We start from the raw sequence: 21,735 nt of genomic DNA, 5'->3' as shown, positions 1-21,735 counted from the left end.
ATACCAGTCCTCGAGGGAAGAAATATTCCCCATTTCTCCAGTTCCAGGTGTCTGTAGATGACCCTGCACTGAGGACTCTTCTAGTTCCTGATGCATGTAAAGCTGTTGTTAATTTTTCTTAATCTTACTGCTCACTGTTTCCTCTTGCTTGCCCTTTTCCCCTGGTTTTCCACAACTACAAGATTCTAAAGTCACACTCCACACATTTCACATCCTTCCTGCACTTCATTATTTGAGCAGTTTATTTAGCTGTGTTTTTATACCTAAAGTTATAAAATATATACCTCTGGAGACTTCAGATAACATAGAAGCAGCACATAAGCATAAGCAGAGCGTGCTGCTTTAGTTAGCTGTTGAAGGCATTCCCAGGACACACATCCCTGCAGCCACCAAGAAGACACTCAGTTCTCCTGATGCCATCACGCACACAGCCTACTGCAATATCCCAGCAGCGTGTTAGGGAGGCCAATCCCTAGGCCAAAGGGATGCTGTGTGGATGCAGGTGCTGTTTGCACACAACAGCAGCTCCTCTCTGGACAAGAAAGGCAGTCATGGTAAGAGACACGACATCCCTCGGGAGGCCCAGGACACCAGCACAGCTGCTGCAAATCCCAACAGGCACAGACAGTGCCACACAGTCTCCCCCATTCTCATTACAACTGTAACGTTGTTACACAACACACCTAGAGATCTCCTGTGGCATTATCACCACCCCAGCAATAAAGGAAACAAAACACCAGCACATCTGAGATGGTAAATGCATGAAAAAAAGAGAAAAATCCAAATGGGTTCTGGCATGAACAAACCTGTGAATTCCTGTCCTCAAGAATGCCGCCTTCATCACTGCCCCTCTTGTAGTTATTAGTTAACAGCCACGGACTCTTATCTGCCTGGATCAGGCTCCAAAACAGAGCTTTAATTTTACATTTTACTGGCACATTTCCCAGATTTGGACATTCTTGCATGTGAAACAGCCATATAGGAATCCATCCCCTCCTCACTACGCAGCTCATTGCTTCTATTTCTCGCTGCCGGCCTTCTAGAGGTCACTGCCTCTTCTTTTAACATCTTGCACAGCTTGTATAATATTTTAAAGTGCAGGCCCATGCATTAAGATGGACTTTAATTCATACTCTTTTTCTCCAGTTGCATATTATTACCAGAAATAGTAATGCAGAACACTCGGCTACTGACGAGCCAAGGCGGGGAATAAAGCACCACATTCAAGGCTCTGAGCTGCCCCCCAGCAGCTACCAACAACCCGGGGAGACTGTTTTCCTCAAGAAGCACTCACTTACCAAGGTTCTTGGCCATGCCAACCATTTCAGGCCACTTAATGAAGTACCATCTGGCCACAGAGCCCATGGCACAGCCAACGCACACCTCAAGAGAAGCCACTGAGTAAGAGTGAGAAGCAAACTGTTCTGAGGAAGAGCCTCCACAGAGAGCCTAACCCCGCACTACGATGCCTTGGCTTAACGCCCTTCTGTCAAAGTAGGATGCTCCTCTGAGTGAAGCTGCCCTGTGCCATGGCAGATCAGTGTCCCAAATAATGCCACACTGGTGGCCTGGGCCCTGATTACTGCAAGGCCAGCTGGTAAGTGCTGGGCTCTTCCCTAACAGCTGCAAAGCAGGGCTGAATGCAACCTTGTGCGGTGGGATGCAAGCTGGGGCACTCGCAGATTCAAACTTCACCAATACAAATGACAGGGCACAGGCAACACTGGATTTGAGCGGTGAGGCCTGCAAACAGGACATGGCTTCATCGTTGCCAACTACTCCACTACAGTCAGCTGCCACGAACTCAGCAAAAGCATAAGGCATTTTCTTTCCATTCTGAATTGTCAAAACACTGAGTAAGACCAGGACTACGAGATAACTGGAAGCACCACCAATTTTGCTAGAGTTTTCTGAAGAAGTTTTGAGAACAACGTTTAAAACCTTGGGACTTGAACCTGTTTTACAGCAGAGAACGCTGTGAGTTGTCAGGGGTTTCAATGACCAGCTCAAGACCAGCAACTGAGAAAACAGCATTTGGATGCCATGACACTGACTTCCCAGTGTCATCCCCATTGCAGGGAGCCAGGGGACATGGAAATTCCTCATCGCCTCCTTTCATTTCAAGTAGATGCAAGACACTTTCTCACTCCTGTTTTTCCACGGTTTGTTAGCAAAACACACCATCAAAACGTGTCACCATCTTCCTCAGGATACGCCTATTTCAGAGGACGAAGACAGAAAAGAACTTCTAAATTAATCCCTGAATTAGGATTAATTAGTTTGTCTTACTGAACTCATGGCGACTTCTAGTCAAGGTGGAAAATACACTGCTGCATTTACAGGATTGACAGCAAATTCTATATTCCAGTCAGTCCAGAGCATTTGCCCTTTGCTAACCCAAGAGCATGAAGCATTATGGATCAACAGAAGGCTCTGCAAGCTGGATGATTTCGTGCAACTTCTATACGTTAAGCGTTGAGTAAGGATATATTTGCACAGCAGGATGCTGACGAAGTAAAGCTCCCATGCAAACCAAGCCTCTGAAACTGCAGTGTGCTGTGGAGCAAAGACAGCTGCTCACTGCAACTGGAAGAATTTGCAAGAGACTTGTGGTTTTTAAAAGACATTGAAAACAATTCTCTTAAACTGGAAACTTATCATTTTTGGTATTTGGATCTCAGCACAGATCTCCCAGATCCGTAGTTTAAGGGCAGAAGAGAGAATTAGGTCAACCTGACTGATCCCTTGCAAGTCACATGCCCTTACCTTTAGCCTATAAAGCCTATACAAAATCTCTGAGTCTAGCAAAGAAGGGGAAGAGAAGCCAAGAGAATTTCATTTCAATTGCTAATTGCTGTCGCTGACAAGTTATGCATGAATCTCTTCAGTTTTGGGCACCAGTCAGCAGTTATTTTAAAGTGCCCTGCAACCTTGTGGAATTGACTGAAGCACTCAGCGCAACGAGGGGCTACTTTAAGCAAATGGAGAGAATTACTTTTGGAGTTAATGGCTGTAAGAAACCTCACCATCTTTGGTCAGGACTGCCAGTTGCACTCCTTTGCCTTTCGCTTCAACATAAATACACACCTACATGCATGAAGTTAAACAGGAACAAAAATCCGGTACTAAAACAAGACGCCATTCCACCAGCATTTTTCTCCCCAAGGGCAGAACAAAAACTCCATCAAGTGACAGACATAAGTGCTGTTCCTTAAGGCACTACCCAAGGGTGTTTGGCTGGCGATAGCGGTGTTGAACAAAAACATACAGAACTGAGCCCTGGATATATCCTCGTTCAGTACCTTTGCAGCTTTCCAGCATGTTGATCTTCTGCGTCACTGTTCCAATTTGCCCTACATTATTTTAAGATGCTGGCATCAGAAAGCCACACTGATGTAAGGCTGAATCTGAAACAAACATGAAGACTACAGACATAAAGCTTTCTCCTTGAGCCCACTTGTTAATACACCCCTGTCAGCATGTCCATGCTCGCGGCAGTCTTTTTCTGCTAGAACCTGGTACAGAAAGCTTCGGAGAGCTGCCTGCCCATTCTGACCCTTATGATCTTGTAAGTGACAGTTTCACAGCTTAGGTTCAGGTCACCCCCTCTCCAAGTTCATAAAACCATTCTCATACAGACAAGTGGAATTACCTCAACAGGTCCACCTACCAAAACTAATTGCATAGCTGTTCTGTCCCCGTAAATAGTTCCAGATCACCAAACGCATTTCAGCTACACTTTTCACCAATGGTGAGTCACACTTTCTTCTACATCACGGAATAGGTGTCAAACAGAACTGGCTTCTCTCTTGCCCTCACTCGAAGGGAAGGGTCATCAAGCCTACTTCTTTAAAAATGCAGGCTCTGCATATCATATTGCAGAGACTCCTCTGTAATGATCAAGCTCTGGCTTAAAATAGCTCGATTATATGCTCCCCTCGTCTAACATGGCAATGCCAGAGACTTGATCTTTCAGAGGTGAAAAATCATTTTCTACATTCATCTTAATCCACATGCAGCTGATTTATTTGTCTGCTAACACCGTCCTTTAGCTCAGAGCATCCTTCACCCTCCCCACTGTTTATACCGCCACTTCAGTTTACGTATTGGATGCTGACTCCCTATCAGTCACTACCTTTAGCTCCTAAGCCACTTGTATTTCACTAGCTTACTCCAACTTTAGATATTGAGTTTTCACGCACCGAGTTAACTGTCTTACGTAAAATCTAAGTATATGACATCTACATAACTTTCTTTAAACCAACAGTAAGCTTCACAAAGAACAAAATACTGTTTGAGAAGTATAAGACACTTTCCATGACACTGAGTTTCAAGCACTAATCGCTCTACGTTTACCCAGGCCTGCTGGCATGCCATCCAAGCCATCATTTCCTTGCCCATCCGCACAGCCATTTTCAGGACTGCCACAACAAGACCACTCTTCCAGTCTCTTGGACTTTCTGTGGTATGTGAAGAGAGATGAAAAATGAACATCAACAAGCTCCAGATACTCTCTCATTAATCTAGTGCTTTCTCTGCTTCAGAGGAACATGCTCAGATGATCTACTATTCTCACCTGCAGAAAGATGGGAATTTTGAAGCGAGGCCACAGCTCTATGCTAGGAGAGGGAATAGACCCTTACAAGAGGTCCATCAACATTCCACAAGGCACCCAGAGGAAACCTAAACCGCTCTGCCAGGCCCTGCCAGCCTGGGGCCCTGCTGGAGGCCAGCCGCTCCAGCCAGCCCATGCCCTACATGGGCCGGCCAGGCCAGCGCTTCAATGCATTTAACATTGGTGGAGGTAAAAAGGGAAAGGGAAGGGAAGGCGTGGGGGTGGGCAGGAAGCAAACCCCAGACGCTGCTGTCTAAATAGCAGATGTGGCTATTCTGGCTAGCATACTTCCACTTTAATTTCTAACCCACAGAGATGGGAAATGATTCATGAAAAATCAACAGGATAAAATTAGCTGGAAGGCAGAGAGATAATTCGTGCAACCCAACCGTCACGGGCTGAAGTGCCAGCACTACCAGCACTGCCTGGCATTTCAGCCTCCGGTGCCCTTCAGTGACTGGCATCAGGCCAGCGATCAGCCTCACATATACTTTCTTAGCATCTGAATTATCCCCTCTGTAGAGCGTATGCACCTCGCAATTACGCAGACTTTCACTCAATACTTCTCGAGAAGTTCAAGGGTTTATTTTTCCCCTGCTACCTGCAGTGCTGTTTTTTTCCCCTCCTGGTGAATGTTTTGTGGTGGTGGATGGGGCAGACGGGCAGCACAGAAAGGCTTGCACACACGTGGCCAAGCAATGCACGAAATTCAAACCGCCCGACCAAGTCCAAAAGTTCAGCGCGCTTCACCAGAGTGCCCTTTCCCTGCACAAAGCCAGAAACAGACACAGCGGCGATACCAACAACAGCTCTGTCTTCACACACGGTACTGATTTTTGAGAAACTGCTCCTCAATTTTGTCACACAAAAGCACGAACCACAATTTCATCCTTGATACGGCCACGTGACGTTGGGTTTTTTGCGCAGCTGGCATTACCTTCAAAGCACACCCTCAGTTCATTACCCTGAAGGCAGGTGAGACGCCCTCAGCCCTCCATCAGGCCCCAGAGCTTCCAGGGTGGCCCCTTCCCAGCACCCCAACTCCAGGCTTCAGGAACCAGGGGTCAAAGCCTCTGCAGCAGAGCACGTTGACCCGTCCAGGCAAGAGGTCCTGACTGCAATGAGAGGCCATTCACTGGGACCTATGGGTACAGATGCAACATCAACACAAAAACTTGGTATTGTTTCTTCAGTTGGTGCCTGTTCATTTCTGTTGAATGACATCACAGAGTAGCTCTTCTGTGTCTATTATAGGAGTTTCACCCCACCTGAGCTATAGGACACAGCAAGTGGCTCCTTTCTTCCTATGGAGATTCCTTCCTCCTTCTACACCCCCAAGTTGCGTGGGTGGAAAATGAAAAAGTAGGAGTAAATCATACTTTCAACTGTTCCTAAAATTCCAACAAACTACCTCAACCCTTGAAAATCACTAAGAAACACAGCAGGCAGAATGAGAACAAATCAACTGTTCTACAAAGGCAGGGAAAGCAAAAGCAAGAGCCATATTTATTTCTTCTCATTTGTACCCTCTTGCAGGCTATTAGGGAGATAAGATCTCGCAGCACAACAGACATTATTCAGGGCTGGTAAATCTGTCTGCAGGTTAGGGGCTCATATTACATGGCTTGGACGAGCACTGGCCGAGCATGGGTCACCCCGACCCCTTTCCTTGGTGCAGGCAGCAGGCCAGATACTCCCGGTGTCAGATCTGCCAAGAAATGAGATATCCGTGTGCTGAATTCACCACCACCACCACTTGATCTGCACATTCCCTTCCATACAGAGAGGAGTGTTCAGACCCCACATATCCTAATGCAGCAAAAAACTTTCCAGCAGGGGCTAAGCACCTCTGGTCCATCCCTTCAACACCCTCTCATCAAGTGCTTCTTCGACGTAAAGGTGTTGGGTTGCACAGAAACAGCTAATCCTTTACACTGTGGGCATTTCTAAAACGCTGGTTTAGTGGAAGCACAGAACTCATTCAGTTCCAGGCCAAGAAGAAGAGGGAGCACACTGCAGCGACTTTGTGCATGCAAGTCAGGGAGACTACAAAAATTCACTGACTACCCCAAGAGAGCTCAAGGGCAGCATTTCAACACCTGACTGCAGAATGAGACTTGGTTAAAGAGAAACAGAAGTGACAGCTAAGTCCATCAGACCTGAGGAGCACGTTAGCCTCTGATTTAGTTGGTGCTAGCTCTCAACACATCTAGGAGATGCGTGCAGTAAGCGGATCCACCTTTCTGGAGGTGCCATCATTGCAATGGTAATGCAGTGCTGGCTGGCAAGGTTCTGCAAGAAGCCAGGTCCTGCTGCACCCATCAGCCAGTCCTCCTCTACTCGGCTTAGAAGAAATTTGTTGAGGAACAGAGCAATTTATCTATATGCTGTACATATGGAACTTTTCTGTGCAATCGTGAAGGGAATTTAGAAAAAATAGTAATAAAATCAGTAACTGAGAAGTTTCTATTCTTCAGAAGCTGACTGACCTCATTATGGGCTCAGAAAACCCAAAAACAAACACTGCACGCCCAGACGAGTACATGACAACTCCAGAATGTATTTTATTGTTCACAAAAGTTTGTCATCAGTATTGCTTTTTCCTTCAGATGGCCTCCAAGTGTTTTCATGAATTTCCACTGAATGGATGAAAAGACTGGACTATGCAAACTGTGGCACATTTAACATCTGCGTTAGTCTTTCCAAACAACATGTCTCCAATTTAAGGAAAACAGCAGACAGCATGAAGTACTCTCCAACAGTTTTGGAAGGAAAAAACACAGGAACAAAAGCCTACCAAAGACCCTGAAGTACAGTGACACGGGGATGCCAAGGGTTATCTGAATGAAAGGTATAAAGGGCATTGTGCTAGGAGAGAAAAGGTAACCCCAGGCAAAATCAGGATGCCTTTCAAGGGTACATACAATCCATCTGCTCAGCTTTCCAGTTGTAGGACCGCATTTAAGTCCACTCAGCTTATTAACATATAGTTTATACAACACATTTTCAAAATAAAGCTTCATTGTACTGAGAGGGAATGCACTGGCCAACATTTCAAGCCTGGAAACAGCTGATGTCCCTGACCAACGTCAGCTCCAATTACTGGCCTTCAATGTGATACATATTAAAACAGAGGTCACTGGGTGCCAGCACACGCCGCATGCCCACAGCACTCCAACTCACACTCACAAGCGTTGGGCAGGGCTCACCTGGGACCCGCATGCACATGGGCTCCTGAAGCAAGGTAGGATGCTGCTGGCAGAGTAGAGGAGCTCAGTCTTGTCAGTGATGCTTATTTTTGCCCCTCCGCCGCTGAACCCTTCCCGCAGCACCGTGGGACCTAGCTTCTGACAGAGGCACCGAAATGTGGAAACCCCTTCTCCATCAGCCTCAGCCCAAGGTGCCTATGTCTTTTCTAAAATTGATCTTCCATGCTAACATTGCACCAGCCTCAATTCCTTCACCAACACCTCTTATTATCATGCAAGTTCCTAAAATGTATTTCTCAGCGGTAATGCAAAATCACAAAACAACTACCAGTGCATGAGATGTGGTGAGCTTTGTCCACTAACAAACTAGTTTTTTCTGCGCACATGATAGATGTAGAACTACCCTGGCTGAAAAGCCAAAGCCTAAGGAGGAGAGAAGGAAGGGGGCAGAGAAACAAAACTGTCTGTCAGCATGCTCAAATGGGATGACTTTGCTTATAATACTCTTCTGATGGGCCCCTTATTGATGGTTGTTTGTGACCGAGGGACTGTGCCGAAATGCTGCTCTGCAGTATGCATTACAGATCCCTCTCTGGAGGCTGCCAGTTCCTGCAGATTGCAGCTTAAACCTTAAATTATACGTATAATGTTTTTACCTTCTGACTGCAGAGAAGCTGTTCCGGGCATGAAAGGCTGGAGCACTGCCTCCCCGTGCTGCGGACAGAGGAGCCCTTTGAACAACAGCTCCCAGGCATGTGGGCTATCCCTCTCACAAGCACAGCACCGACCAGGAAACATAACAGCAAAGGCTTAAGTGGCGTCTGACTTCATGAAATACTGCAGAAGTCAGAGAAATGACAGGAGGGACTCCTAAAGGAGCCCCAGGCTTCCCTCAGCAGCGGCACGTGCTGGCTGCCCCGCACCAGTGTGGCCCTGCCTCACCTCAGCTTACTGCAGCTGCAGTAAGGACGCACCTCCGGCCTACCCAGGCGTGGGCCAAAAAGAAGCCAGCTGACCCCACATCTCTTAGAACTCCAGAAAGCTGCAGCCCAAATTGAGGAACAAAGACAGTTCTTTGAGTGTTTTGGCTTTCTTATGAAAACCTGTTGTTCGTAGGTCACAGACACACATTCTCAAGGCTAAGGAGTGTCAGAAATCTCCACCAGCCCTCATGCTACAGGGAACAAGTCATTGCCTCTCAGTTATTCAGCCTTGAATCCCCAGACCAAGCTCTAGCAGCCTCTCTCTTCACTTTGGATGCCAGTGTTATTACTTGGTTATCAACCAAAAACCCCTATCATTTTGTCTCTGGGACGACTATTAGTTTCTTCATGCAAACCTTCACATCAACATCACATCAGCAACAGCCACTTCGAAGATGCAGTTCTGATGCCACGAACCGGAGGCATGTACTAGTGGCCAAGGAAGCATTTTAAGAGCAAGTTATTCCTACCAGCAACTGGCAAAGCTCACGATGAGAAGGAATTCCCCATAAGCTGGCTCAGTAAAGTGCTGCGCTTTGCACTTGGTGTGCCAGGTTGAACTCCAGCATCTCCTGCTGCTACCTCAAATCCCCCGCCTGTGAGCCCAGCCAGCCCCAGCCTCCTTGGCCAGCACAGCCCTTCTGCAGTGAGACGGGCTGCCCCGATGCGGTACCTCTGATCGCAGCATCCCCTGCAAGGAGCAGACACACACCATCCCAGCGCTTCCCTCTCCGATTACAATCTGCACTCAACAACAGGAATGCGCTGTCCTCATCGGGGATGCACTTCTATTGTCGGGTTTATACACAATGCATTAGAAAGCTTAAATAGTCATTTCCCTTTCCACTCTCGTTGCCTATAGAACTTGCCATTGCACAAGGGGAAATTTAGGGGTTTGAAACCCGGCCCAGGCGGCCTCGCTGGGAGCTGAGCCCCAGAAGCAGCACACAGGGGCTGCTCAGCACACAGCACCTGGAGCTATGCCTTGCTACCTGCAGCACAGAAAGCAACGCTCTTTATTTCCTGGTGCTAGAGAAAGACATTAATTGTGGGAAAGAGGAAGCAGTGCCAAGCCAACAGCTTTGCCCACGGGCACCAGCAAGGCTGTGTGTACACAGCTGGGGATCTGCAAGGGGGAGCAGAGCTGGAATCCCCTCTGGGACGCGCAGTGGAAGAGACACGGGTTTCCTTGGGGCTCCAAACATCGGGTGCTTCCGGAGTGTTTGTGGAGAAGCCAAAAACACTGATCAACTGAAAAAGAGAGGAAGCAGTGCCTGAAACACCGGCACGGCTCAGACCAGGTGAAGTTTTCCGTGCGACTAAGCGCACTAGTTGAGGCGGGCAGCGCAATGACAACTTTTCCACTTCCCACCGCGCAGGATCCGGGCAAAGACGCGCAATGTTAAAGACAGGGCAGACGGATTTTCCGCAAGCACACAAACGCAGCCAGGGCGTGCGGCAAGGAGCTGGCCGCAAGCAGCACTCCCGCGCCCGACGCACACGACCGGGGCTGGAAACGGTCCTCAAACTTCCAACCCTACCCCTGCCCCGCGCCGAGCCGCGAAGAAGTTCCAGCCCCACCCGCGGGGCGCTCCGCCCGACCCAGCCCGGCCCCGGTTCCCGCGCCCCCGGGGAGCGCCCCGCGCCGCCCCGCCCCCGCCGTCCATTGGCCTCCGGCTCCGTCACTCGCGGGCCCCGCTCCCCGCCGCGGGGGGAGGGCGGGCGCAGCCGCCGCGGCGGTGCGGCGGGGAGCGGCGGGGTCGGGCCGGACGCCTCCCGCTAGGGGAGGGCGAGGGGGAGAGGGGCGCCACCCGACCGCGGGGCGCCGCGAGTACCCCCGTCCCGCAGCCCTCCGGCGCGACCCCCGGGCGGGGCCCTCTTGCCGCCCGGCCCCTTCGCCTCCTCCCTCCTTCCCCCCCTCGCTCTCTCCCCCCCCCCCGCTCTCCGCAGCCATTTTCGTGGCCACCTTGGCTACCAGTGGGGCTGACTCACCTCGGCGCTGCGGGCGCGGGGGGCCCGCCTCGGCGTCCGGGGACCCGCTCCGCCCGGGGGGGCCCGGCTGGCTGCGCGCTGCCTCCCCGCCGCCCCGCCGGCCCCGCTCGCTAGTCGCAGGCGAGGACGGGTCCCGGGGCCGGGCCGGGCTCGGCGGAGGCGGCGGCGGCTCCCTCCCTCCCGGCCGTGACCACCATCTTATTAGCACAGGAAATGACATGGAGAACGGAAGAGAGGGGCGTTCGGGGGCCGAGCCCGGGGACCCCCCGAACCGGGGGGAGGCGCCGCCGGCCCGCCCGGCCCGGCCCGCTGGGGCTCCCCGGGGCCGCCGCGCTCCCGCCTTCCTGCAACTGCCCGCCCGGTGCTGGCGCCCGCGGGGAAGCGGGAGGAGGGAGGGGAAAAAAGCCAACAAAACCGCCACAAAACCCGCACAAAGCAGAAAAACAACACCAGCGAAATCCAAACCGCCCCCGCTTCCCACCTCCTGCTCCGGAGCCTGCGAGTCCCGCGCGGAGCCGGCGGCGATCTGTAGCCGCCCCGGGCGGGCAGGGGCTCGGGGGGGTGGGGGGGGCGCTTTTAAGGACTGAAGCGGCTCCCGGGCAGGGCGCGGGGGGAGCCCGCGGCTCAGGGGCTCGGCCCGGCCCGGCTCGGAGGGGCTGCCCCGCGCTGGCCCCGCGCCGCTCTCCCGCAGCGGCCGCCGCTAGCACCTGCCGCCGGGCCGGGCTGCGGGAGCCGCGGGGAGCCGAGCCCCGGGCTGCTCCGCCGGCCCCGGCGCGAGTCGGAGCGGCCCCCGGCGGGCGGAGGGTGCCCCCGCGCCCCGGTGCCGTCTCGTCCCGCGGGGGACGCGAGGTTCTGTGTTCGCAGAGCTCCGCTGCTTTCGGCCCACCGCCCCATAAAGCTGCCCGTCAGACAGCAGTGCCACAGCGAGCTCTGCCCCCAGCTCTGCCATGAGGCCGGGGGCAGCTCGCTGACTGACAAAAAGTAGGCGTAATTTAATAAACAGAGGAAGCGTGTCTCACCAATAAAACGAATTCTAAATAAAACCATCTGCAAGCATTAAGCTTGAAACAATGCAAACTGCTTGGCTGCCCTGCCAAAAGAGGCACGGTGGGGGGTAAAGAAGGGGGTAGATAAATGACCATAATTTTCGAGTTCCTTTGGTTGACAATGGGCTCGGATGCAAGCAGGGCTGTGGTGACAATGTGTCGCCTTGGGTGCTGGGAGCTGCTTCCTTCTGCCGCCCTGAGAAACACCCTCCTGTGAAATCCCAAGGAGGAACGTTCTTCCCTAATGTTCTCCATCCCGAGGTACACGCTTAAAGGGAAAAATAAGTGAGGGTGTGGAACAGCAAAGCACAAAGCAAGACCAAGGCCCACGTCTGCCGCCCCTGAGCTGCTCCTGCTGCCGTCACGGGAGGCTCAGTAGTGGCAGAAGCTCACTCAAAAAGTCCGCTTGGGTGATTATTCTGAAGCTCGTTTTGCAGACCCCCAGCTGCAACGCGCTGTTTATTCCCCGTTTCTAACCTCTCCAGGGAGGATTCCTTCGCAGAGGGTAAATGTGCTCTGTAATTGTACCCCTCAGCAGTAACCGCAGATAGATGGACGTCGAGGCACTTGCACTTGCCTGGGATAGGCGTACCATGAGCTGTCAGCACCTTCTGGCTCCTCAGAAATATTAGAGATCTGAGCAGAGCGGCCCTGGTTTGCAGTTTCTGTGAGCTGAAATGTGTGAGAATGCTCCACTGGCAGCCGGTCCGACAATGGGCTTGTAAATATGATTGATGAATGAACTGTGAGAAAAAAATAATAATTAAAAACACAATAAAGATCGTGGAAGTAATACGAATGCGTGCCGAACGCCAAGTTAAATTGAAGTAATAGTTTTGTCGTAGCTGCTGCAGGCTGGGGCTGTAAGAGCAGGCTCAAAGGGAGGCATGAAGCTTTTATTTACTAAGAAAATTAAGTATGTAAGTGCCATATAAATAACAGCTATTATGGCTCCTTGCAAACATGGGCGATTGGGAGGGAGACCTGTTGTCCTAATGCGAGCCCTATATGTTTAATAGTCAGGCAATAAAAACCCAGCAGAGATGTTTTTGTGTCTTTTCTGTTGAGAAGTTCATCATGCGAGGAACACAGCACGTACTTGCCGTATCTTTACAGAAGTATCACCCTTTTGGCTCAGAAAGGCACCCCTTCTTCAGCAAATCACCCCCTCCCTCATTAAGAAACCGTAGCATTCATTTCTCCTTCGGGTGCCGTTGCTTGTGTTCAGCCTCAGTCCACCAGCACAGCCGTTCCCCTCCAGCTGCTGCCGCGCTCGCAGAAAATAATGTTAAAGAAGGCACTGCCAGTTAGGAATGAGGTAATGAGGTGTCAGTTTTCCAGTGTCAGACTGTCAGATCTGTTCCTCCATGAACTGCTGGATGCTCTCCCAGAGAGACAAAAGGGTTCCTTTACCAACACTGAGCTTTTGGCCAATGCCATTAAAAATACTGTGCGCAGAAGTGGATGAAACAGAATCCAGCTTGCCAACAACTGTGCTCCAGCGGCTGTGGGAGCTTGTGATGCTGTGGGCTGAGGGAACCTTGTACTTTTTCTCATCTTGGTGCACGAGCCTTTCACCATTACGGGCAGATGGATGTGTTGGCAACACAGTGCTCACCGAGGGTGTGCGGATGTCACTGGGTTAAGTCTGATGAACAGGCCACAAGAAGGCCACAAAACACTGCTGAGTTCAATAGCAAAGCAAGAGGCTGATAGGCAAGATTCCAGGCTGGGGAGTGTAACCTGTCCAACTTTTTCTCTTCTCTGGTCGCTGGCAGATGTGCCAGGGTCTGTGAGCCTTCCTTAAGGGCCTACCAGAGCCTGCTCACCTGGTGGCTGTGTAACAGAAGAGAAGTGAGTGCCGTCAGCAGCAGGGAGGAGGTGGTAGGGCCCGGCTGTGCAAGGAGTGCAGGGGAAGCAGGACCTCTGCTACACAGCAGCAACCTGAGATCGGCCTCAGCATTTGTGTGCCCACCATGGGCAGTGTTGGCTGTAGGACTTCCTGCTCTGCCCAGCCCCACGGTACTGACAGAGCTGTTTGCAGGCTGCTAGCTGGAGCAGCAAGCTGGATGGGATTAAAATACTGCAAACACACACATTAAAAGCTGCTTAGCTATAGAATCGTAGAATTGTAGAATCCTTAGTGTTGGAAGGAACCTTTAAAGGTCATCTAGTCCAAATCCCCTGTAATGAACGGGGACATGCACAGCTAGATCAGGTTGCCCAGGTCTTGATCCAGCCTTGCCTTGAAAGCCTCCAGGCACAGGGTACAGTATTAATGTGTACATGCAGATTGCATTTACATCTGCACTGGGTCCTGTTCTCAGCACAGTCTTAGGGCTGCAGGGATTGCAGCAGGAGCAAGTAATAGAGCCATAGCCAGAATCCCAGAGAAGAGGTGACCTGCCCAAGATCAGTCCCGGAACCTTTAGACTAGGTGAGGTACATACAAATAGTGCCTTTTTTAGAACTGGTGCTGGTATATTCTTAATGAATGATCAAAATCATTTTTCTACATGCAGCGTTCTCTCTGTAGCACCCCAAAGACTGAGGAGTGAGGAATGTCTGCTCACAAGAGCATCAAAACTTGGTTTGTTTCTAGGCAACTGTCACATATTTCAGCAGTCCATAAGAATGTGCACTTCCATATTTCACAAGCAGCTACCCAGTCTGAGCCTAAGAACTCATGTTTGACTAAAAAAGAAGTTTTAGGAAAGGCATCAAGTTCTGATCTGAAGGAATCAAGAGAGGAAGAATTTCTCTTTCCCTCTGCATTCCCCCTCCTCACTATGAACACCAGGGTTAATTCTTTGTATGCCTTTGACTGCACTACATTCTAGCAACTGGTTCTTTTGATGCTTTCTTTCCAGTATACTTTGGTACAGTCTTGGTACTTTTTTCCTTGGGAAGATATTATCTAGGCAACACAAAGCATTTCTTTCTGGGTAGGTGAATAAGTTGATTTCTTTACTCCTCTCACTGGAAGACATTTTCAGTAGTCTTTATAGCTTTCCAGGTTTTGCTGTGAACTCTCTTCAGTTTTCCAGCTTCCCCTTTAAGGTACAGTTAGGGTCTACCTAGCCCAAAATACTTATGGGTACAAATGGCTTATTTATTCTTTGCTTCCAGGATCAGCTTAGCATTCTGTCATGTCGTTACTCTGCATGCTCCCAATGATCTGTCTGTCCTTTCATTCTCTTCAGAGCCTGTTGCCCGAAGGATGGTCCATTACTCTGTGAGGATGGGCTCTGCCCGCACCCCTGGCGTTGCAATGCACTCAAGACCCCTTTTTGTGAATGGGCTCATGCTTGTTAAATCAAGCACTTCCAGATCAGATAGCATAACACTGCCTCTTCCCAGCTTGCTAATCTCTGTGTCACTTGTGAATTTTATCAGCAGTAATTTTATATTTAACTTTCTGGTCACTGGTTAAAATGCTGAATAGGTTAGATGTAAGTACCCCTCCTTTGAAAGCCCATCTCTGTTTGCTGGGGGTTCTCCGCTGGCAATTACGTTTTGAGAGCTGAAAGAAAACCAGCTCTTCATCCACCTAATGGGTGCATTTTCAATATATATTGTACTATTCCGGGTTAATTAAAATGTCACTGGTGCTACGTTACCAGGTTTCTGTGATGGTGATGCACAATTTATTCCTGCTCCAGGGGGTTTCTTGGTGCAGAGTCTGCATTGGCTTCCCTTGAGCTGCATACCAAGTGGTGGGACATGGGCACTCCCTGCTCCTGCTGTGCAACCAACACACCACTGACAGGAGAGCTACGAATGCTTTCAGCTCCATGGCACCTTCTGTGGTACGGAGTAACTCCACGCACTGCTGCATTCTCTCCTTGGGATATTTAGCAGATCAACACCAGGGTTTTATCTGTCACAGTACCTTTGTTAACCAAGGGGCACAGTTTGTGAGATGCTGTCATTGCTCCAGCCCAAGTCTTGCCATATAGCTCACATTTTGTTCCACATCAACTTCTCTGCATCCCCTATGCAATCTATAACAGAGAGGGGCAGCTCCGCTCTAATGGTGTTGGAAGAGGACAGCACTGCTCAGGAAGCTCTCACAGGTTGAGACACGCAGCCACCCCAATGCCTCCTGCACACATCACTTATTAATACTTTGTTTCACTGGGAGGTGGCAGGAGTGTTGCACTTCCACCGCTGTTAAGTCAGCAGATTATAGGCTGTCTATGCCATGATTATCTATTAGTTGTATGTTATCGCTAACGAGCTACTTTATTAAAGGAATTAATTCACTGGATGACCAGAGTACTAACACAGATTGTTCCAGCAACCTTTAGCAGGCAGAGCCTCCACCTCTTGCTGCTGCTCAAGTATATTATGTTACCGGCACTACATCATGAGAACATGATCTATAAACCTCAGGATTCTCTCGTCCAAACTGGAGATGTGTAGATCAAATTTAGCTTTGAATTAAAGTTTTATTTAAAGGAAGCATTTGTCTGTGTCAAATAAATCCTTCTGTGTGCTTGGAAGTCCTCGAGGAAAAAACAAATAAGAATTTTACAGCAAGTAATTTCCAACTATTTCGTGTAGTTCTAGCGCATTACAGTCTGAAGATAATTCTAAGTAGAAACTAATTATAAACAAAAAGGAAAATGACCGTCCAGATCTTATTGTCTGTAATGAGTGGGAAATTGGATATAATTATAAACCTCTGATTTTTGCTGATCTCAGCTGCTGATAATTGCACAATGAAGATAATCAAATTGCTTTTTAAAATGCATTTGCTTAAAGGGCAGCGCATTGCCCTGATCTATAGCATTGAAGAATGTGAGGGGAAAGCAGCCTCGATTTTGTGCTAAACTCTGGATCTGAAAGCCACCAAAAGAGCAGTGGCACAGCACTATGGTTTTGCCCTCACGCGTCACACTTGGTATTTTCCTTAAAGCTTCTGAGGACATGGCTTTCTCAGCTTTCATTTTAAAAATAGTGCTTTCTTGTCCTCTGACTGGGAGGTGGCAGAAGACCCGAGCTGATACACAAAATATTTAAAGATTCCCAAGCCAGAAGTAACTAAAAGGCAACTGCCTTTTTGTACTCCTTTAAGTGCCATCGCTTTAAAGCTCATTCCGTCTGAGTAGCTGTTGGCTGCGTTTGGTCTGATCCCTCCATGTCCCCAGCACTCCTGCAGTGATTTTGGGGGGAGAGCCATCTTCTATTTGTTATTTGCAGGTGTAGCACTGGGAACTTCTTACAGTCTCTAAATTGTACGTTAATGTGGGTAATATTAATGCCTGTGATGCATGGTGTTTTAAAGCCAAAAACCGACTTTCTCTGAAGCAAGAGCACTGACAGTACAGATCCTGCTTAAGAGGAAGAGCTTCATTAATGTCCCACTGAGCTGAAAATCATGTTTCTGTACACCTCTAGGAGTTGCACTGCAAGGACTTCCAAAAAACACTTGAAGATTTTTTCTTGTATTCTTTACGCTCCTTTTCTTAGAGCTTGAGCTTCAACTTTAAGGTGTGCTACAAACTGCACTGGGAGGACTGGCTTGAGAATTTAAAATCAAAATATCCAGCCTGGTTTTGGCTTCTGCAAAAGGCAGATGTAGTCATCTTGTAGTTCCCATTGCTATGTGCCTGGGATGGAGCTGGTGAAGAGCCCAGATTCTGTAGGTGAGATTTGGTCACGTTGTGCTGCCAGAGGAAGCTTTGGAATGTGTTACATTGTGGTTTGAAGAAGTATCTCCCTCTCTCCTGGTTAATGTACAGAGTTTAGAACAACCTCTGTAGAAAACATCTCCGTCCATCCCTCAGCATTTCCTTGTTTATTTCCTTTGTTTCTGTCTGGTTCGCAGCGCCATTGCAAACCGTGTTTTCTCCTTCCCAGTTTCCTGCTTGACCGACATCTACCAGACAGTTTTTCATTCTCTATTTCTTTATTGATTTTTTTTTATTATCTGATACAACTAGAGAATGTGAGAGTTTCTCATGGAACGTGGAGATTTCTTTTGAGAGTAAAGTTCTTTTCCTCCCTTTTGGTTGCCAGAAATTTGAGGCTACACGCATTTCTTAATTTGGAAGACTAAAATTAAAACAAAGGACGTCAGAAAATTAGGCATTTGTTTTTACAGACCAAGATTAAAAATGATTTCGTTTAGGGCTGCTATAGCAATTTCATTACCAATTCCCTCTGGGCTGCTTGGTTACTATCACTACCGAGAGGCAAAGCGGAAAGGAGGAAATGAAATGTTAAAAGATGAGTCCACTCACTTTATGCTCCATTAGGAACACATTAAATAGCAAGCAGCCTCAATCATGTTTGCTAAATAATTTTTTTAAAGGTGAATATTAAAGGATATTAGGATATTTCAGAGCACACTGAGCTTTCTTCAAGCTTCCTGAAGAGTGTGCAGGCAGAACTGCAGCCTCAGCATGGATGTGCCCATGCTGCAGTCACAGCACTAGGACCAACCAGCAGCCAAGCAGAGAGCCCTCAGCTTTTACATACAGTACTTTTACATCACAACACAGTCATTTCTATGCCAAAACTCTTATGAACGTTTCCTGTGATTTCCTGTATACCACAGGTTGCTAAGTGTTCCTTCTCATTTTAAAAACATGAGAATTTGCATTGTGTTTCATCAGACATGGTGCCCAAATGGGGTAGGTCTGTGCTAGCTTACGTTTTAAATTGTATGGTTTTCTTTGATAGTTTTTACTCCAGGAAATTAGTTTCAGAAGATCTTTTTATACATGGAGATGTTGATCCATGATGACCTTGGCTTTATTACTATGATTATTGCTATTATTATTATTTACCATCCAAAATGCTCTTTAAACTAAAGGAGGAGAGATTTAGATTAGATGTCAGGTGCGAATGTTTCTCTGAGAGAGCAGTGAGGCACAGGCTGCCCATATTGCTGTGGGTGCCCCATCCCCGTAGGCATTCAAGGCCAGGTTGGCTGGGGCCCTGGGCAGACTCATCAGGTGGGTAGCAGCCCTGCCCATGGCAGGGGTTTGGAATTGGATGGGCTTGGAGATCCCTTCCAACCCAAGCCTTTCTATGATTCTGTGATTTTCTGCACAACCAGACTTTGTCCGGAGCTCTGTTGTTGCACAGTTTCTCCAGCAAGGGGCAGGGGAGATCTTCATCTGAAGCCTGAAACCGCCTTACTGCAAGGACTTCCTTGTAAAGCTACTGCTTGAAGTCCAGGTTCTACAGGTTTCTGTGTGTCTGGGCCACCTGAAAGGGCTGAATTAAATAAATGCTCAAGATGCAGGCTGCTCTGATGCTACCCCCATGGTATGTTTACAACAGTTTGGGTCAGGAGGACACACAGAGATGGGTTCATTTGGAGGAGACAGGGAAATAATGTATTTGTTTTCCATTACTGTTGATATATATCAAATCCTGGTATTTGTGGTGGCATAACGCGCCACATCCTGTAAGCGTGTCTTGTGACGCAGTCTCACAGGTGCTCATACTACAGAATGACATCTTTCCCCCTCACTTTCTGAGCAACCAGCTGACCTCTGCATCCTCAAAGGAGCCGTGATCTGACCCTATGGGCTACCAATGAACACCATGAAAGCCCCGAGTGATCTTTTCCCCTTCTTAGTACCCTTCACACGTGTGCACAGCATGAGCCTGGTTGTAGCTGTGGGTTGATGGAGGAACTAGAGGGTCCCAGTATGTCCCCACTGCACTATCAGGAGCTCCAGCAGCTGCAGCAGGTTTGTTGGACAAGAGAATAAGGAGCAGCGTGGCTTACTGAGCTGCAGCTCCCTGGGACTCAGATCAGCTGTCACAGCTAAGTGGGAAGCAAGCATTTCTCGCTCTGCTATAGCCCCTGAAAGGGAAGGATTTGTGGTGTTTGCTGAGATTCATGTGTTGGGCACCAGTGCTGCTTTAGGTTTGGTAACCGCCTGCATTTCATCTTCCTGTCACAAGCTGACAAAGCTTTTTCCTGGGGCCTGTGTTTACCTGTCTGCCTGGAGAAACTGATGCAGTGAGTAGATAAGTCAGCCTTCATGCCCAGGAGGAAGCAGGGATTCTGCAGGCAAAGGGAAAAAGCTCTAAATGAGCAAGTATTGAAAGAAATAGCAGGTGTTCAAACACCCGAAGGAGAGCAATATGCCTTTGCCAGTACCCCACACACAAATGCTCACAGATGATTTCCTCACACAATTCCCAGTGCCTGAGTAACTTGGGGTTTCCTCTCCTCTGTACAGGTGCATTAGCATACCTCTATGAGCAGCCTTTTCAAGCGCGCAGGTCCTCCTCCATTAGCCAAAGCTGCTCCCAGAATCATGGAAAAATAAAGGAAGGGCCATCTTCTTTCTCACGTCTTCATGTATGACCTCGGTGCCAGAATCCCTGGTACTCTTGAAATCCAGGTACCTCTCGAAAACTAGGAGAGCTTTTCTGAAGACCTGCTCTTGCAGAAAAATTGCTGGCTTTTTATTTGTCCATATTGCCCACTGAGTGCAGGCCTGGCCAGCATCTCACACAGCTGTGTGTAGGATGATCCAGCCAGGGCACCTGCTGGTAGGTAGGACCACATCTGTCTGTCATAGTCCACATTTTCCCTCTGGCCTTAGCTGCACTTGGCAGCCCATAGCTGTTTCTCTGTCTGCGCCTGTGTTCCCACAGTACTGCTCAGAATAACATTTTCCTGAGTGCAGCCTTTCCTCTGTCACTGCAACAAAGTTCACCTGTGCAAATACACCCTGCCACCCGCACCGTGACAATGCTTGTTTTGGTATCAGCATCATTCGAAGTGCACATTCTGAAACTCCCACTGGTTAATTTTGCACTCACCACATTCTGCGTTGTATTGCAGCAGATCGACAGGTGCCTCTGTTGTCCCATTCACACTTTACAAGTGCCAACACAAAGTTTGCAACCTGTTTTTTCAAATTTTATTCAAAATTGGCATCAACTCTCCGGAGAAATCTTCAGGGAGCTTTTAGAATCCTCTTGTGCATTATCTGGTTGTCCTGACTTCAGAATATTTAATGCTAGGAAATGACATTCAGCAACTTTAGTTGTTAACATAAAATAACATAGAATCACTCATTCATCTCATAGGATTCTAATATGCCACCTAGTTTCTGTAAGAAAACTGAGGATAGAGATTTAGTGGGTACTGCTGGCTTTTTTTTCCCCCACTGCAGGAATATTAGATATTTTGGAAGATAACATCATATCATAAAAGATCTATAACAATTCCAGGATTTCCTTTGTTTTCTGAACATTTTTATCATATTACCCGTCCCAACAGTGTTGAGTCATAGATTTGCCAGTGCTCCTTCTAGCTCCCACTACAGCCTCCTCTTCTTCCCTTTGGGATTCATCTGCAGGAGCGCTCACAGCCAGCCTATACACTTGTTATTCTAACTGTATGTCTACAGAGCTCTCCTCAATTTGGATATTTTTCAAAGAACAAACATTTTTAGCTACTGAAAAACTACGGTAACTTTCGTAATACATAGGGAAGGTTTGTTTGTGAGCAGCTTTCTTCATAATTACTTTATCTTGGAGTCTTTACCTGGCTTTACACTGTCAGGTAAGGACTGTGGTGTGTATGTCCACTACAGATTTACTCTGGTTCTGCTTGTATCTAACATATAATGGTATAATCTGATGGCACAGGAACTTCAACTTGCTTGGCTGAACCCAGCCGTGCCCATCAGCACATGCTGGGAATGTGGAGGAACAAGTCACAGCCATATCACTGAAAAAGTAATATGGCCAAAACCACAGGGAAACAGCAGCAAGATTTCTCCCATTTAGGCCAAATCCCCAGTCTTGGGCTGCATAAACATCCTTCCCCCTGTGCTCCCATATGAGCACATACCCATACATGTGGGATCCGCACTGCCCAGGTTCTGAGGGAACCAGAGACACAC

At 48.5% G+C, this 21,735-nt stretch overlaps 1 protein-coding gene and 1 long non-coding RNA gene across 7 annotated transcripts in view; both read right to left on the bottom strand.

Moving 5' to 3' along the window:
- Positions 1-11,346, bottom strand: part of PRDM11 (PR/SET domain 11) — a 45,917-nt gene extending 34,571 nt beyond the window's left edge. For 2 of the 5 annotated variants that reach the window (XM_015287189.4, XM_040701998.2), the window contains exon 1: positions 11,281-11,346. Coding sequence is in view for 2 of the 5 variants with exons in the window: in XM_040701997.2 (XP_040557931.2) it covers positions 807-1,013 (207 nt within the window). In the remaining 3 variants the exon portion in view is untranslated. Of the gene's footprint in view, positions 1-806; positions 10,412-10,799; positions 11,018-11,280 lie in introns of those variants that run through there. The other 3 variants (XM_040701997.2, XM_046942513.1, XM_015287188.4) reach the window with 2 other exon arrangements.
- Positions 11,347-11,848: 502 nt separating this feature from the next.
- LOC121110996 lies at positions 11,849-20,841 on the bottom strand. 2 transcript variants are annotated; one of them, XR_005860532.1, is made up of 3 exons: positions 20,070-20,841; positions 19,808-19,877; positions 11,849-12,588 (listed from the first exon to the last, which is right to left on the bottom strand). It is a non-coding gene; the product is annotated as an uncharacterized LOC121110996 (long non-coding RNA). The 2 variants fall into 2 exon arrangements; XR_005860533.1 differs by lacking the exon at positions 11,849-12,588 and adding an exon at positions 16,488-17,905.
- Between the last annotated feature and the right edge of the window lie 894 nt (positions 20,842-21,735).

Source organism: Gallus gallus, chromosome 5 (genome assembly GCF_016699485.2).
Source record: "Gallus gallus isolate bGalGal1 chromosome 5, bGalGal1.mat.broiler.GRCg7b, whole genome shotgun sequence".
Lineage (NCBI taxonomy): Eukaryota > Metazoa > Chordata > Aves > Galliformes > Phasianidae > Gallus > Gallus gallus.
Note: the sequence above shows the minus strand (reverse complement) of the source record. Positions and strands in the feature narration are given on the sequence as shown.